Source organism: Sesamum indicum, linkage group LG3 (genome assembly GCF_026168435.1).
Source record: "Sesamum indicum cultivar Baizhima isolate 11 linkage group LG3, ASM2616843v1, whole genome shotgun sequence".
Taxonomy (NCBI): domain Eukaryota; kingdom Viridiplantae; phylum Streptophyta; class Magnoliopsida; order Lamiales; family Pedaliaceae; genus Sesamum; species Sesamum indicum.
The window spans coordinates 1,470,612-1,487,820 of record NC_142659.1 but is presented as its reverse complement, the minus strand read 5'-3'; the positions used below and the strand labels follow the sequence as shown (position 1 = coordinate 1,487,820).

General features: G+C 33.8%; 2 protein-coding genes across 2 annotated transcripts; both read right to left on the bottom strand.

The window, feature by feature from the left end:
* Positions 1–489: 489 nt before the first annotated feature.
* LOC105157069 (protein trichome birefringence-like 10) lies at positions 490–3,480 on the bottom strand. Its single transcript, XM_011073363.3, has 4 exons — positions 2,731–3,480; positions 1,906–2,295; positions 1,518–1,676; positions 490–1,280 (listed from the first exon to the last, which is right to left on the bottom strand). Exons 1-4 carry the CDS (start codon positions 3,126–3,128, stop codon positions 905–907), a joined length of 1,323 nt encoding a protein of 440 aa, XP_011071665.1. The 5' UTR covers positions 3,129–3,480; the 3' UTR covers positions 490–904.
* A 9,094-nt stretch (positions 3,481–12,574) lies between these two features.
* Positions 12,575–15,545, bottom strand: LOC105156968 (stem-specific protein TSJT1). Its single transcript, XM_011073243.3, has 5 exons — positions 15,241–15,545; positions 13,961–14,201; positions 13,756–13,876; positions 13,526–13,635; positions 12,575–12,871 (listed from the first exon to the last, which is right to left on the bottom strand). The coding sequence occupies exons 1-5, from the start codon at positions 15,441–15,443 to the stop codon at positions 12,836–12,838; spliced, it is 711 nt and encodes a 236-aa protein (XP_011071545.1). The 5' UTR covers positions 15,444–15,545; the 3' UTR covers positions 12,575–12,835.
* Between the last annotated feature and the right edge of the window lie 1,664 nt (positions 15,546–17,209).

Sequence of the window (17,209 nt, the reverse complement as noted above, 5' to 3'; positions counted from 1 at the left end):
ACTAAGAGCCACTTTCCGTTCAACAGGATAGAGGGACTATATTTTTTGGACCAAAATCATATGTTAATTTTTTCGACGGTTTTAGTTCCGAGAGCCACTTTTCATCGAAAAATATTGATCATGTGTTGAAAAAATTCCAACTTTTATTTTTATGGAAAAGTGAAGATTTTCGGGACAGAAAAATGCATTTTTTTTTCCGCTTTCTTTATAATTAGATAATTGAGACAATTATACTCACCCTTTCCTGAGATTTAATGTAATTACACGTAAACCTTCTATTATTAAAAATTATATTTATGTATAATTACACTAAACCTCATAAGAAGAGAGTGTAATTATCTCCTAGATAATTAAAACAAATTAAACTATTTACATGGATCGAGTGTGCATCAATATTAGTGTCCGAGGAGGGGAGGCATAAATGTTAATGAGGGATGTTGCAAGAATCCCATCCCACAACCCTCAGACAACAGAGGTAGCTGCACATAGTAAAAGTTCACATCAAGTATGCATGCTTTCTCCTCTTGCATTACATTTGTAGAGTTCTTCAAATTAGTACAGCAGAATGTACTGGTTTATACAAATTATCTGCAACTTCTCTAGCACTGCTCAAAGGAAGCAAAAGGAAAAGGAATGTATAATATGTATTTGTTTTTGATGTGTCTTCTTGAATGAACTTGTTGCTAATGCACCTCTAAACTCAAGACTCTGTCTGAAATCAATCGAAAAATGCAGCCATCTGCAGTTCTACTATATACCCGAAGGTCAAAATCCTCGACAAAAACTCAAAAGAACTGGGAAATGATCTTGGCCTTGCTCAATGAACTCAAACTTCATGCATCAATTCAAAAATGGTGTCTTCTTGCACTGTGTGGGTTATATATGTACAACGTCGAGCAAACCATCATACCTTTTCATGAAAGACCGATGAATTTGAGGTTCTAGTTGCTTCATTCTTGAGAAAGAGGGCGTAGAGCAACTCATTCCACGTATCGGGCACTCCAGGCAAACACCAGTGGCTGCAGTCCTGCCTGTGGATAGGTGCAGGGCCTGTCTTTGGGCCCAAGTAGTACAAAGAAGAGTGCCCGTCTTTTCTTCTTGATGACATGTGAGTTATATTTAGTACATGTAGAGCACTGAAATTGGATGTGTTGGTGTGAGCTGAAACTACTTGGGCAAATATGGTGTACTTTGTCAATGTGTGGGATGGTTCCGAAGACGAATTTGGCTCAGGATAGGTCTCCGAGTGACATGTTCCCCCTGATCTCCAATCTCCACCGCTGAGAAAAACGTTTACGATTTTCACTCAAAATGAATAGGAAACATGCTTTTGACAGATAAACAAACAGGCAATCAAGATAGTAAGATGATGGAAGTTAAGAGGCTTATTCTGACCACAAGGCCAGATTAGTAACTATTTGCTGTTGGAATGAATGTCGAAGTACTGATGGATATATAACCGTACGATATGCATAACATTACTAGATTTCAGGCAAAAAAAAGAGCTTGAACGAGACCTGAAGTGCACAGGAGCAAATGTCCGAAAGAAGACCTGTGTCTTGGTAGTATTCACTTCGCGATGTACCCAACTTATAACCGTTTCAAGGGACTTCCGGTATGCAGTGTCAACTCTCATGTCCATCTTCACCTCTGAACCTTCTTGGAAGTAACAGCCTCTGATAATCAACCAACGTTCATCAGCAAATTCAGAAGGAAAACAATCGCACACAACATACTCCAAGAAGAAAGAGAAGAAGAAAACATTCTTGGTTTAGAGATTTTCATAATGAATACTAACAGTGTATGCATCATCAAGGATACGACCCGAAATGAAAATTAAGCCGGAATTCAACATATCCCAGGTAAAAAGGTATATATAAAGAGATCACAGTTAAAAGAGATTACCCCCTTATTGTCTTCTCATAATTCCACCAATGTCCGGTATTGAATATAAGCACATCAGCATCTCTCCATTGTGATGAACTCCAATCTATTCTATCTAGTTTTAACGTAGTTTGAACCTTTAATGGAACTCCAGCAGGAGGCCGGCCTTGCACCACGAGAAACGGAACACGGTAGTACTCCACGGTGCAATTATAATCTATAAACTTAAAGACCAAGAAACCTTTGTGCTTGGTGATGGGGTTGCCATTCACCTCATATATTGAGTCCTTGTCGGCAATTGCAGAAGACAGCATGCAGAGAAGCGATTCCCACTGGTTTCTTCCAATTGAGTCTCCCACAAACACTACACGTCTGTTACGCAGTTTATCTAACATAAACTTGGCATCGAATCTGTGTTACAATCAACCGATAACCATAATCAATAGACACACAGAGCAATACAGCAAACAGCCAACAGAACTTTTGTTGCGAATGGATCAAATAAGAACATGATCAAGAGAATACAGTTCCCAGAAGAAGTTTACTACATAAACCAAGTCTTGATATCAGAAAAACCACTGACAGAACAGAGTATCCAGAGTGATATGGAGAGAAACGTCGAACGATTTAGACTACAATGTCCTCAAACTACAAACAAATTACTGGTACAAGAACAAGTAGCTGACACAATACCTCAAACTACACATATTCATAACCAAGAATCAAGAATCAAAAAGGCCAATCAAATCCATACAAGATTAGCTCAATCGTACCTTGCCACTCTCTGAACTACAGTTTTTAATCAAAGTATGAATACTATAAAAAGGCTGAGGAAAACAAGACAACCTGGGCAAGTTGCAATCTCTGGGTTGCCACCTCCACTTAGTGTAGTGAATATCTGGTCTCCCATTCTCAGAACACCTGAACCCATCATCCAAGAACCTGCAATCCCTCGATTGGTACAGAGGATATGTATCATCCCACACCCAATCACCATCAAACACGTCACACCCACCACTCCAAAAATCAATCTTTTTCCTGCTATCAAACCCGCCCCCGCCATCATCAGTTTTCATCCCCGGAAACCTCTCATGCTGTGAACACAAAAGGGAGCCAAAAATCACACAAACCATCAATCCAAAAATCCCCAGCGAGGGCTTAAACAGCCTGAAACGCGTCCCTTTATTGCAAAAATCTGCCAAGAACTTAGCCTCGGGGTTCCCCACAAACGGGATACTGCACATTTCTCAATCTTGTTCAGTCAAGATTCAGTCTTTTTATTATCTCTTTCCTGAAGTACATGAAAGAGGAGAGAGAGAGAGAGAGGAGGAAAGACTAAAGAGCCGTAGTTGCAAGCAAGACAGCAACTGAAACTGTCATACCCACTGTGTGCAGTGCGTGTTCTTGATTCCTGTTTCGGTTCTTTTGGTTTTGGCTCCTTTACTTCTTGAAGGAGTAATGCCTGCTTATTGTAGCATTGTTTCTTGCACGTCTGATCAGTTATAAACAAGAGAGAGAGAGAGAGAGAGAGAGAGAGAGAGAGAGGTAACAGTTATGGCAGAAATGGAGAGAGATGGTTTGAGAGTGGGCAAACGTAGTTATGGATTGTGGGGGTGATGGTGCTACAGAAGATTTTCTTTTACCTGCAATATATGAAAAATAAATTAATTTGAGATAAATATGATTTTTTATTAAATTTTTTTATTATTATTAGCAAATTTAATAATTTTAACTACAGAGAATTTATTTATAAAATATAAATAAAAGTTAGGGGTATAAAATATAATTTTTCAAAATATATAAAATTTATATATAATTATACTAAATTTTAGGGGAGTACACTAATAAAGTCGAACATAATTACAACTTCTCATTTTTATTTTTTATTATATTTTAAAACTTTATCTTATATTTTATTGTGTTATAAAGACAATAAAATCCATGTCATCTGTATATTTGAAAGAGTAAATTATATTTTGACATTCATGCTCATTTTTATACTTTGTCGTCGAAATTATTTTTTGTATCAATTTATAATCTCAACTTTGCAAAATTTGTACTATAATATATGACTTTTTTTTATGATTTTTTTTGCCCAAAAAATATCACATGCTATGCATATATGAAAAATATCACATCACACGCTAAGCATATTTTGAAAATTATCAAATCACGTAACCCTTAAGTATCACATGTGCACTGCATTTAATGTTTTTCTGACAAAAACTTGATTGAAAAACAGTTATAAATGTCAAAGTACAAAATTTCATAAAATTGAGATGGTATCTTGACACAAAAAAAAATTAGATGGCAAAGTATAAAAATAATCATAGTTCAAAAGGCAAAACGTAATTAACCCTATTTCAAAAGACATTTAAAAATTCTTCTAAAAATACTAACTTTGAGTCGAAAAATATTAAGGGAGACCGATTTTGCATTTCGAACTTCGATACTATAAAAATAAAGGATAAATTAAAATAAATTTTTATAAAATTTATCATAATTACGAATATATCCTGAAATTAATGGTCATTTAATAAATACTTTTTCATGACAACCTGTTATAGATATATGTTAGACAGTGGCAATTTTTTAGAGTATTTATAATTTATCAAATAATGAGTAGGTATTTGTAATTATGACAAATTTCAAGAAAGCCTTTTATAATTTATCTAAAAATAAATAAATATATATCTCATGTATAATGTGATGAAAATAAAATAAAACATATATATGCTTAAAATTTGGTAAGAATAATAAAATTATTAAAATTATATATTTGTATTATCATTATTTATCGTAGTGAAAATAATTCTCAAAGCGTGAACGAAAAAACTGAAAAATAAAATTGTATTTTGTTAATCTATTTTCAAATACTAATATTTAGAATTAAATATTATGAAATTTATTTGGATTTCAATTCCACCTATAAAATACCAAAAAAAAAAACAAAAATTAAATTAAAATAATTTGATTTTATCACTGCGTTCAATAAATTAAATATGGATATGTGCAATAAGATATGTCTCGGGATGGAATATTGGGCTGAGCAACATTGCGTGTGGGTAGTTTCTTGTGTCTGCATTCACATCTCTACTTTATAAATTAAAATAAAAAAAATCGATTCAATTAATAAATTCATATTATAATAAATTAATAAACTAAAAATATAATAAATTCAGGTACCGAGACTTTGAAATTTTAGATTTATATATGAATATAGATATCTACACTAATGTATATTTTAAAAAATTATCGTATCAAATTTTAAATATTTAAATATATTTATTTTTATGTGCTGATGGGGCTGCGTGCAATGTTAATTAGTAATTAAAAAAATGGTAAATTAATTATCAAAACAAGTCTTGTCGTTACTAGTCTGCAACAAAAGACACATCCGAGACATTTATGAGTTCTTCTTACGATAATCTTTTGATGTTCAGGTCAGCTATGGTCTAAAGAATTTCAGTTCCTAAACTAATAATTGATGTTTCTTTGTAATAAGAAAGTTGATAGGTATTTTTAATATTCTTTTTTATACTTTATTGCAATTATGGTCTTATAATTATTGGTATTTGATTTGATTTTTAACAAATGAAATTTATAAATGTATGTTACATTTTGTTATTCAAATTATATATATTTTACACTTTGTTAGCTTTTTTTTTTTTTTGGTCAACTTACCTATCTCAACTTTACAAAATTTGTAAGCCACCATATATGATCGTTTTCCAATCAAATTTTCTACTGAAAAAATTATTTTACGTTTTTTTTTGTAATTCGTATTGAATAAAGTTCTTTAAGGTCATACATTCCGAGCACTTTAAACCGATTATATATTTACGTTTATATTTGCATATTTAGGTATTATTACAACTTGTCGATGACCGATAAAATTCATATTAAGTGAAATAAATATTATTACATATACGACGGTGTTCGTATAATTTGATTATGTATATACTTGCAAAAATACACACCGCCCACCTTATTATATGAGAAAAACACAGACATAAAAATCACCAACAACGTTAGATGGAAGCAATTTAATTAAAAATGTACCATCACAACCTAAAATATTGCTTACAAACTACAGTCCCCCACTCTTATATAGGAGGGGGACTATGTTGTAGCTGCAAACCCTAATTTTAATTATTTTAAATAGGCTACCCATAATATTACAATTAAGGGATAATTATACTGCCCACTCCTAAATTTTGATGTAATTATATATGATTTTTTAAAGGTTTAAGAAATTATATTTATTGTTTCTGATATTTATTTTCAACTATCAAATAGATCCATTCGTTAGTCAGATTTATTGATTTCGCTGATATCAACAAAAATTGTTGAATCACAATTTATATTTACCCTCAGTTGACTTATTATTGACCTATTGCAGGTTAAGCAAATCTTATTCTGACCAAACTACCCTTATCTTCATCCTTAATTATAAGGGTATTTTGGTTAGAAGTTTTTTTGACATGCAATAAGTAGGTAATAAGTCAATCGATGACAAATATGAAATTTTATTCATTTTTTTTGCTAATAGCAGCAAATTTGGTGAATTTTGAGATACAAGGAATCCATTTGTGAGGCAGAAAAAAAGCATGTAGGGCACTAGATTAAATATCAGGGTTCTGCGTGTAATTACACCAAACATCAGAGGAAGGAGGTATAATTATTCCTAAAAATTACTTTATATTTTCAAATAATCACTAATATTACTTAAGAGAAAGTAGCATTTTTCATCTCATATCTTATTAACGGTCTAACAATTTACGAAGGAGTACTCACTTGTAACCATTTCATCATATTACGTTCGTATTTTGACGAAAAAAAGTCATCTGCTAAGCAAGTGATCATTGTTCAGATCTAGACTGAATAGTTAACGGCTGCATACTATTTTTCGTCAAAACACTAATAAAATATGATGAAAAGATTAAAAGTGAAAATTTCTATAAATTATGGGCCATTAATGTGAATTAATGGGACAATAGTGTATTCATCCTAAAATACGTGACGAAAAATTCAATTTCTCCTATTAATTAATTAAATTAACTTAGATCGAATTAATGAGAGATGAGTACTTTGAAAAAGATAGGTTTAAGTTTTAGTAATTGTAAGAATTAGGGAGATCATGTCCTTTTACAGGTGTTGGTGTACCTCGTGGGGCTTATTAGTCCTATGTAGAGCAGTGGCAAACTTGAGCACGCATATTTTTGTAAATAATTCCAGGAGTCGAATATATTATTATTTAAATTTATTTAAATTATTATCGAATTTAAAAAATTACTTTTGAATTGGTTTGGTTACTAATTTAATCGAGATCAAATAAATTTTAATTGGATCAAATATAAATCGAGTTTGAGTAATTCAATATTTTTTTATTTTTCATTTTGTACTAATCGAATCAAGCTTGAAAGCTTATCAAATAATTTTTTTGTTCAGTTTAGGTTTGTTAAGTTTAATAATTCGAATTTAAATGAACTCTTATTAATCGATTTCAATTAAGTATCGAGTAGTTTGATTTATTTTTCACCCTCAAACACGTATATCAACAAATCTCTCTACACCATCGTCATGCAATAAACAACAACTATAGCTTGAATTGGAAATTTTGTTAGGAACTATTTTCAACAGATTGTGAACGTGCGTAAAAAGTACGAGAAAAAAGTAAAAGCAAGACACAAGATTTACGTGGCTTGAAGATTCTCCTTCTTCCCCGATCAATTTATTACTAGAATTTTTTCCTGTTAATTATAATAAAAAGTTATTTGGATAGTGGCGCAAGAATTTCATCCTTCACCTCCTCCCTGGGTACAACATCGACCAAGATCATCATATATGTCGTTGGTCCTTGTAAATATTGCAGTAGAACGACGTCGTCTTTTTTGGAGCTAGCGTTCTCCTTTCATTCTCATCATTGTGATTCCACAATCTTAGTGTCAAAACTCAAGGAGGGAATAATGCAATTTTAGTTCTGTAAATATGGGGACGACAATTTTGTCCCAATCCTGTAAGATTATTCTCGAATTATAGGAAAAAATTATCATTCCATGTGTAATAATTCAATTATTTACATCTTTTTGAATTAATTCCCTGTCCTTCCACATTGATTTGTGTGTGACTCTTTAAGTTCACATTTTAGCTAGACTTGGGCTAGTGTCTAATATTACCGATTAATTAAATCTAATCTAATTAATCGTTCTTGATCAACGATTGATCGAAAGAGCCCGTTACCATGGGTGACTGTCTAGCAACAGCCCATGGCAACATTTAGGCTCTCGACTTCCATATGGGTATGGTCATTCAGTTTACCGTCTTCCGACCTTAGTCTAGGGTATGGAATTTGGTGTCGGTTCCCATCTTGAATTAGGCATTTATGCTTCAATACTTGCGCGCTTTTGCTTAGTTGCTGGACATAGAAAAACACTATTGCTATAGATTTTTTTATGCATAAATGCGTCCCCAAGTGCATAGGAGATACTGCTGTCACATATTGACAAGGGATGGATCCTTTTCTTGGAATCCACCATCCTCGTTACACATTCTGACTGCACTGGACAATGATTATAATGGTCATAGTTGTGACACAATTACCTCTCGTATAAATCCAAGATACAACCATCGTGTGCACGTGACTACCATGGTTCCTCAATATACTATCGAAGCTGGGGATTCAAGTCATACCGACCAAGCCTCCAAGGTTTCCACATGACGATTTCCATGAGTCAGTTCAGTCAACTGACTACCTTATCAACTAACCCACTGAAATTGCATGGATGTTCAACGTCCGTCGCTGATGAAACACGACACTCATCCAATGAATGCAATACTCAGTGCAAGTCTCAGTAGGACTCTCGATGCCCAGTCTTGAGGTCCTGGACTTGAAACGTTTCAGACTAACCCTAAAAAATTGGTCCCATAGCCGCTATCCAATGGGCAACCCAACTACATGGGTTATCTGAAAGGTCTGTGGGCAATCGTTGTAACGTTGAAGCGATGCTCAACATAATTGGTAAGCACAACAAACACATATACCAAAGATGAACACTTACCATATTCATCAGACAATATTATTTGAATAAAATTGATGAATAGCTGCCAAAATTGCTAATTCAATTGGCTTTTTGATTACCTATTTTAACAATATCTCAATTGATTTTAAAACTAATTATCCATGTTTTCAGACTAACCTAATAATGAGCAATCTGTGATACAGGCAAGGTCTTATGGGTCTACTGTAATTTTTATTGATGTTTTGCGGTCCAATCGCTTGTTACATCTTCCTACCATCGTTCCAAGTAGATCGTGGTGTTTAAGAATTTTTCTTGAATCTGTGATGAGATCCCGGGCCTTGTTAGCTTGTGTCATAGCCTAGTTGTCATCCTCTAAGGTGACCATTGACTCGGCTATGCTAGGTACCACACCTAACAATTTGGTGTAGCTTTTCAATCCAAATCGTTTTTCAAAAACTTTTAAAGTTGCCATACATTCAACTTTCATGATGAAACTCCTTATGGTATTCCACTTGGAACCTTTCGAAGTTACCACATCATCATAAAACCTTTACGTACATTCATTTTGGGACTAAAAATTATTCATATGATGCTGGAAACTATTATGGCTCTAGCCTTCCAGAATCAACCCTCTGTTGACGTGCGTTAAGAATATTTTTTCAATCCTTATTCAGGTATTGAAGGTAGTTCCTTAACATCTGTCTACTACCTCGTCAGTGACACCTGATATCCGTTGCTATGTTTAAAGTTTATACAACATCATGCTTAACACACCAAACAACATTCCCATACTACCTATAGCAGAGACATAGGGGATGACAAACATCTAAGCTCCTCATCAGTCTACCATGACTGAGTCTTGGATAGCTTATTCCTAAACAGGATCCATTCCTTCATTGAATATTTTCATGAACAATATTCATATTTTAGTGTTCCATAACATCTTTCTATCGTTCCAAATGATAAAGATGTTTTAACACCTAAAACACTAGAAACACAATTAAGTTCCCACTGACTTTCCACCTTGTTTTTGACCAAGTCATGTACCTCACGAACTTATCAAAATAAATATTTCAGATACCGGACGCTCAAACCTAGTTTGAACTCCATAGTAGATCTTATGGCTCCAAGCTATTTATCCAAATCGATGTCCTACATTGCTTCTCCTTGTTTGGTCAGACTCAGAAACTCGTACCTTTTAGGTGACTGAGGTTTTCTGATTGTTCCTTTCCCAGAATTGGAATATAGTCAGTGAAAATTTTAATTATAAATGATGTTTTCGGGGTTGTCCTCAACATCGAGGAACATGTACTAAGGTATATGTGCGACTCGTTTAGATCATGAGCTGACACAAAAAAGCAAGAAAACTGCTTTTCAATATGAATGATCAGCACCAATGAATAGGATAGAATGGAAGAAGGAACTCCATTCGCTATCTATAAATAAGCAAATTGATCCCTCTATTGTGTATAAAGTTTATGGTTTCGGTTGGTGCAAACCCAATCACCTGAATTTAAGATGAGAAGCAATTCTCCATTGGTAGCAAATGGTTATACATTAAGGGAAAGAAATCTTATTGAAATTATAAAAAAAAAAAAAAAAACATCTTCAGGTTAGCGAAGGAAAGACATACTCTATTAGATAACCTTTCTCAGTGTCGAGCGATAATGGACCTGCACAAATCAAACTCTGAGTCAAGTTTGCCTCCCACTAGTCCTTTGATATGCAAGATCATCTCTCATACTCAAGAACTTCTATAGAATACAAGCTTGTCAATCCATATCAAATATGGTCTCTGGATCACAACTTCAAATGCCATGTTTTTCAACTCGACAATTTTTGAAAATCTATATCAAGATGGGCTAAGTAATTCTGTGAAACACCGACCGAACCATATTCAACCAAGGTTCGATTTCTTCCTTACTAGGGACAGTTCAACATCATCTCTTCCAGGAAGAATTTGACTGAATGAGAATTCTCATTAAGATACTTCAAGAACTCCTACTAAATACACACCACTTTCCAATCGAAGGCTTTTGACTCTGCGACTAGTTTGGTTCTCCACTTTAAGTCTATTTCCCCGAATCTTTAAAAAGTCTTTAGACTTGTGAATCATCCACTGGTCTTGGGTATTTAGCGATCTACAGATGTTTATTTGGATCTAATCCAATAGATCACTCGGCAAGCATACTTTGTCCTACAAAGTGCTTTCACTAGGAGTGTTCACGTTGCGGTTTTGATTTTTTTAAACTTATTTTCAAATCGAATCGTCGTTGATGGGCGTCGAGACCACAAAAAATACTTCCCACGGACACTTTTGTAGAAGTGGGAGTAGGTTCGATTTCTCGTGGAAATATGGATGGGAGAACAATAAAGACAAAGTAATATATGAGGCTCCTATATATATATACATGCAAGCTTGTGAAGAATATATCCATCATATAGAATACAAGCATAAATGTCACTTAGGTCAGAAAACATTCTTGTAAAATGAGTGAAGGACAAATAAGTGGTATAAAGATTCTCTATCACAAGATTTGTCAAGCAACAATCAAACTTGGACAAATACCGTTTCGACACTAGAAAAAGATATGATTCTTCACTATGGTTCATAGCTTTAGTCAAAAAAAGAAAATCGTGATAAATATAAATCAACTATGGCTCCATACCGGCTATTAGCTGTTGTTTCTGCAAGTGTCGGCAAGCATTAGTCATAGCTCAAACCATGGGAAATGTTTTAGCTATGGCTAAAAATCATGGCGAATATTATTTAATCGTGATAAAAATTAATTTTGCTTTAATTTTGTTTAATCGTAGTTTATAGTATCAATTTACTATGATGTTTCAGTCGAGATCATTTATAGTTTAGCGAGAACTCAATTTTTTTTTATAGTTGAACCACTATTTAGGCCATTCATTAATCCCTGCGTACATGGCGTGTAAATGTGAAACGGAATTGAATATACAATATAAATTGCAATAGACTTCAAATAGAACCAAGATGGATCATAAAATTTGAAAAAAATTGTAAAAAAAATATCCACTTAGACAGTAATTTTTTTTAAAAAAAATAAGTAAATATTGTAATTTACCATACAGAACGATATTTTGATCAGTTCATCACATTCATCGTATAGAATGACATTATAGTAAACACCTGGCAAATCTTTTACTCTACCTCCTCTTGGTTCTCTTTGGGATGATAAATGACCTACTTAACTCAGTGGTTAGAGTATTGCTTTCATATGGCGGGAGTCATTGGTTCAAATCCAATAGTAGGTAGAACTTATTAGATACCATTGACTCCGGTATCTAATAAGTTTTTTTGCCCCTTTTTATTGATTTTTCTATTTTTATTTATTTCTATTTCATTTTTGAATTGCGTTGTATCAAAATTTGATTCTGCTTGATTGGATTCACTCGACAGAATCCAATCTAAATAGGGTTTAGAAACAGAACTTCTTTGAATTATTCGAACACACCAACTAGTTATGAAATAGCATTGACAGCCTCTACTCTTGTCCTAGCTCGTCGGAGAGCTAGATTTGCCTCAATAAAGCTAGTTGTTAAATAATCGTTAAAATCAGAACTATTGATATCTCCAAAATTAAAAAGTATTTATAATTATGTAAAATTCCATAAAACTTGATCGTAATTTACCCAAAAGATAAATCGAACAACCATATACGGATTCATTATGAAAAAAAGAAGGCCTAAAAAGAAAAGCATATGAAGCAAAGAAGTACTAATTTACAACTTGACGCGAAGTCTTGATTCTATTTGAGAACAAACAAGTGAATCTCCTCCATTTATTTACATGGCTCTCACTTATCCCACAGAGTTCCCCACCACTTCGTCCCCCCCTCTTCTTTCACTATTGCAACAAACGTGACATATTATGGAGCAATACTTGGATTTTCATAGGTGCTCTATTTTGTGGCTGCAAGAACGCTTGGCCCTTCCACCTGACACATCACCCACACACACACAATAAATCAGCAAGAGAGAGAGAGTACTTTATATAGTTGGACACCATCCAAATTTCAACTTAAAATCAGAAACAGAAATATTCGGACAGATCCTCATAATTTCTTGAATTGTCTTCTTATGGCTATGGCCCCGAGTTCTAACATGATTTTCTTCAATGCTTCTCCGTCTAAATGTTGTCAGTAGTCTTCGATCCTCAAAAAGTTTCTTAATGGTATCTAAGCTGTAGTGATGTATTCGACTTTGAGAGTGCAAAGAGCAACAGAGCTTAAACATTTGGGATAAATCAGAGAACGAGTGGTTCTCAGCTTGTTTTAGTGCAACTTCTGTACTTTATGTTTAAATTTAGGTTACATCCCACAAAAGTTATAAACGACCTTGCTTGAGTTGCGGCAATCTAGAATGTAATTAATATACAATATTATTTTCACGATACTTGGAGCGAGCATCGCTTTCAGAATGCGTAAGCTGAAGATGTGTCTGGGGCGGTGAATGAAAAAAGGTCCAAAGATATAGGTTTCAGGGCTGAATGTGACCCATGAATATGCCACTGGGATCGATTTTAGCGCATATATTATATGGAATATACCAAAAGATTTGTCCGAAACAATTGGAATGGAGAATCATCTTACCATGAATTTAGCTCCCCATATTTCTTCCTCTTTAGCAGGAACAGCAGTGATTTTATTCTTGGGGTTCTCGTAGCTTCTAAGTTCACCAAATGCTGTGGAAAAGAAGCATCCTGCGAAACCAACCAACACAATTATGGTTAAATAGGAAGATCACGTAATCGTAACTGAAAGATGACAACAAATTAGCTTATCACGATGGAAAAGAAAATTAACAATTTTGCGCTGCAAACCTTGTGGGAAAGAAGCAAGGGACTTTCCACAGGCACCCTTGAGCAACTCAGCATCATCGGCAAACGCCACGTATCCGTCAGCAGTGATTCCCCAATAGAGAGGAACCTTAGCATATTGGTCCTATCACATGAACTTAATTTTGTTAGTTAAGGCAACTTAAACTGATGAGAGTTTCGATTAGGCAATTGGGGTGTAATTACTCACAGTGGCTACAAATATGGTAGAAGTGGATCTGTCGAAAACTATGAATGCGAAATTCCCTCGGAGGTGGCCAACGACATGGTCCGGAGGATAAGGGGCTCGGTCACGAAGTGCCTTGTATGCTTCAATCACCAAAAGCACCTCATTTGCAGACTTTGCAAGACCATACTGTTGCTTCATACTGCCTAAGTTGTCAAGGGCCCCTTCAAACAAGCAGAATATCCCATCCTTAACCGCAAACGATCTGCAATTTCATCAGATCAAAATATGTTAACGAAACTTGAAGCACCATAAAGAGCAAATAAAGTTCAAGAATGTTGGTGTTTGTTGCCTGACATTCATGAGTTACAAGAAAGAGACTTTTTTCATAGGAATAAAGCTAGATTAGACATACCCAGGAATCAATTTCGAATTGATCCGAAACAATTTTACAGAGAGAAGTGAACAGTTATCCTACCTACATAAAATCATAACATACGTTGTAAATAATTCTATGAACTCAACAACTAAACAAGAACTTTTGGCCCAGATAACAATACATGGAATTCATGCAAGAAAATAGGATTCAGGACCCATAAATTCCACATCTTGGTTCAATATATTCTCAACTACCTTGTCCAGAATTGGTAGATAAATAGTAGAAAAGAGGAAGAATAAATCATAAAATTTTAAAAACTCCACAAAAGCCAAAAAAAAAAATAGAAGAAGAAGAAGAAGAAAAGAAAAAGAATTAAATTATTTCTAACTTCGATCTAGTCATGGCGTAGAGTGGTAAAGTTCAAAAATCAACATAAAAAGATACAAGAGTAATAGACGAGTTACATTTACAATTTCATTGTTCATGAAAATTTCTAATTCTTGAATCAAAGTTTAAACTTCTAACTACTAACTCTTAGAAAATAACATCAAAATTATACAGTAAAATGTATCTTTATCTTCGCAGAGTAGCTATGTTATTTTTATTACAAATTATAGATAAAAAATTTCAGTTACTGAGTATTGCTGATAATATATTCATCTTCATAAATTTCTTCTAACACAAAATTTGGTAAATTGGTAGATCAAGCCAAAAAATTTTGCAGCTGTTTGCTGATAAAAGGCTCCCCTGCATAATCCACACCAGGCCATCACATGATCACGAAACAGTTAAACGCCTTCCTCCGCTCTCCGATCACCGCACACCATCACCAAGATCATCCAAAGACCACAGTTTTCTCCGTCAAAATAGCAATATCAGTAAATTTTAGCCAGTTTTAACTTTTTTCCTGCAGTACGGTAAGTACCTTGGCCGTAAAGCGGACTGATTGTAATGAGTGTAGGCTAGCTGGACATCCTCGCCTATTTTCACGGAAACCGCCGAAGAATTCGCTTCCACGAAACGCGCCACCAAATTCTCCGCCGTCACCTTTGGCGACGGCTTCCTGCTCCCCGCCGCCACCAGCTCATCCGGCGGCGACACTATCGAACTGCTAAACACTCCCAACATTCTCTCTCTCTCTCTCTCTCTATATATATATTCACAAATACGTGTGTATAGGATTCTCTATACGTTGTTTTGATCTGAAAATGAGAAACAATGCAGGGGAATGGTCGAGTGGCGTTTCCGATTTATAGAAAGAACGGGGAGGGTATTTTCGTCATTTTGGAACTTTCTGATTTTACCTTGCTGTTTCTTGAAATTAGGTTAAAGTGCAATCAACCCCCTTAAATTAACACATTTTGCAATTTTACCCCTCAAAATGAAGAAAATTCACTTGAACCCCTTAACAAATTTCACAAATCTCACCTACCTCAACCAAGAAGTCATTTCAACTTAATGAAAAATTACATGAAAAAGATTGTTTTTTTCTAATTCTTCCACATAACTTACTTTCTCTTTTCTTAGGAGACACCCCAATAGCAGGGGCTTAACATTTCATTGTGAAGTTGTTGGGTTCAAAATTCATTAAAAATATGTGCGAGTGGGGGTGTGTGAATTAAAATATATATATAAAAAAAACATAACTTACTTTCTCATAATATTTTTAAAAAAGATTATAAGTCTGTAAGTCGTTCTCATTTTGCAATATTATAACTATATATTCGATTATTATCGATATAAAAATACTCTAAGTTCTAAAACTTATTTTAAAAAGTTAGAAATATATCGAAATTAATTAAGGTCCCTATATTCACGTTATAGTTATTTTATATTTTTATAGGATAATAACACTTTCTCTCCTAAGATTTAGTGTAATTATACATAATTTTTTATAGTTTAAAAAATTATATCTAGCATCTTTGAGGTTTGCTTCTATCTAATAAATAGATCCCTTCATTAGTAAAAAATTCACTGAATTTGTTGATATTAATTTTTAAAAGAAATATATAAAAAGTTATATTTACTCTCGATTGACTTATTACTTACTTTTCGGACTAAATCACCCATATAGCGGTAAACATACCTCCTCATGTACAATAACGTGTAAAGATGTATAAGAGTAATTTGATCATGAAAAACTTTATTTGACCTGCAATAAATCAGTAATAAGTCAATCAGAGGTAAATATAATATTTTTATTCGATCTTTTTTTGTTAATATCAACATATTCGATAAATTTTGAATAACAAATGAACTTAGATTAAACGGATACAAACCTCAAGAGTACTTTAAAAATTTAAAAAAATACTCTCAGTATTTAACCTCTGGAAAAAAAGAAAAACTTAATTTATTTCATGGGAATACTTCATAATTCAAAAAAAGATTTGTTCACTCAATTATTATTTGTTGATTACTTGTTGAAAAGCACTTTATCCTTAGTTCATCCTAATTAGTAGGTAAAAGTGCTTTTTAGAGAAAGCAACTTCAAGAAATAAAAGTGTCTTTTTTCTTAATTTTGAAGTTGAAGTGAAAGAAGTTGAAACTCAAGGGGGTAAAGTGTAAATAACACTTGAGTTGTCTTGGGAAATATCTGCGTGGAGCTGTGGTCCGCGGTGTAGCCGATGATTCCCTCGCGTCCGGATTCTTTCGCTAAGGACGGGTGATGCGATCTAGTGCAGCATGCTGTATGCTAGATGTGCCACGTAGCCATCCATATTGTGCCACGTGTCTAAATGAGTTTTGCCTAATTAATATTCCCACAAGAGGTATTAATTCTTTAAACCCTATGTTTGGATTGTCGATTTGAATTTAAAGTTTTTAAATTTATAATCATAAATTAATAAAATTTGTTCGGATAATTAATGCCACAAAAATTCAACTTTTATTTTTGA

What these genes read in the sequence shown, in the direction of transcription:
- LOC105157069 (XM_011073363.3), bottom strand. Translation starts at nt 3,128, where the DNA reads ATGTGCAGTATCCCGTTTGTGGGGAACCCCGAGGCTAAGTTCTTGGCA. An exon ending in TATGAGAAGACAATAAGGGG is followed by an intron (nt 1,677 to 1,905) that starts GTAATCTCTTTT and finishes GTTGATTATCAG; the next exon opens with AGGCTGTTACTTCCAAGAAG. An exon ending in TTTGCTCCTGTGCACTTCAG is followed by an intron (nt 1,281 to 1,517) that starts GTCTCGTTCAAG and finishes CGTTTTTCTCAG; the next exon opens with CGGTGGAGATTGGAGATCAG.
- LOC105156968 (XM_011073243.3), bottom strand. Translation starts at nt 15,443, where the DNA reads ATGTTGGGAGTGTTTAGCAGTTCGATAGTGTCGCCGCCGGATGAGCTG. An exon ending in CTACCATATTTGTAGCCACT is followed by an intron (nt 13,877 to 13,960) that starts GTGAGTAATTAC and finishes TTCATGTGATAG; the next exon opens with GACCAATATGCTAAGGTTCC. An exon ending in CCTTGCTTCTTTCCCACAAG is followed by an intron (nt 13,636 to 13,755) that starts GTTTGCAGCGCA and finishes TTGGTTTCGCAG; the next exon opens with GATGCTTCTTTTCCACAGCA.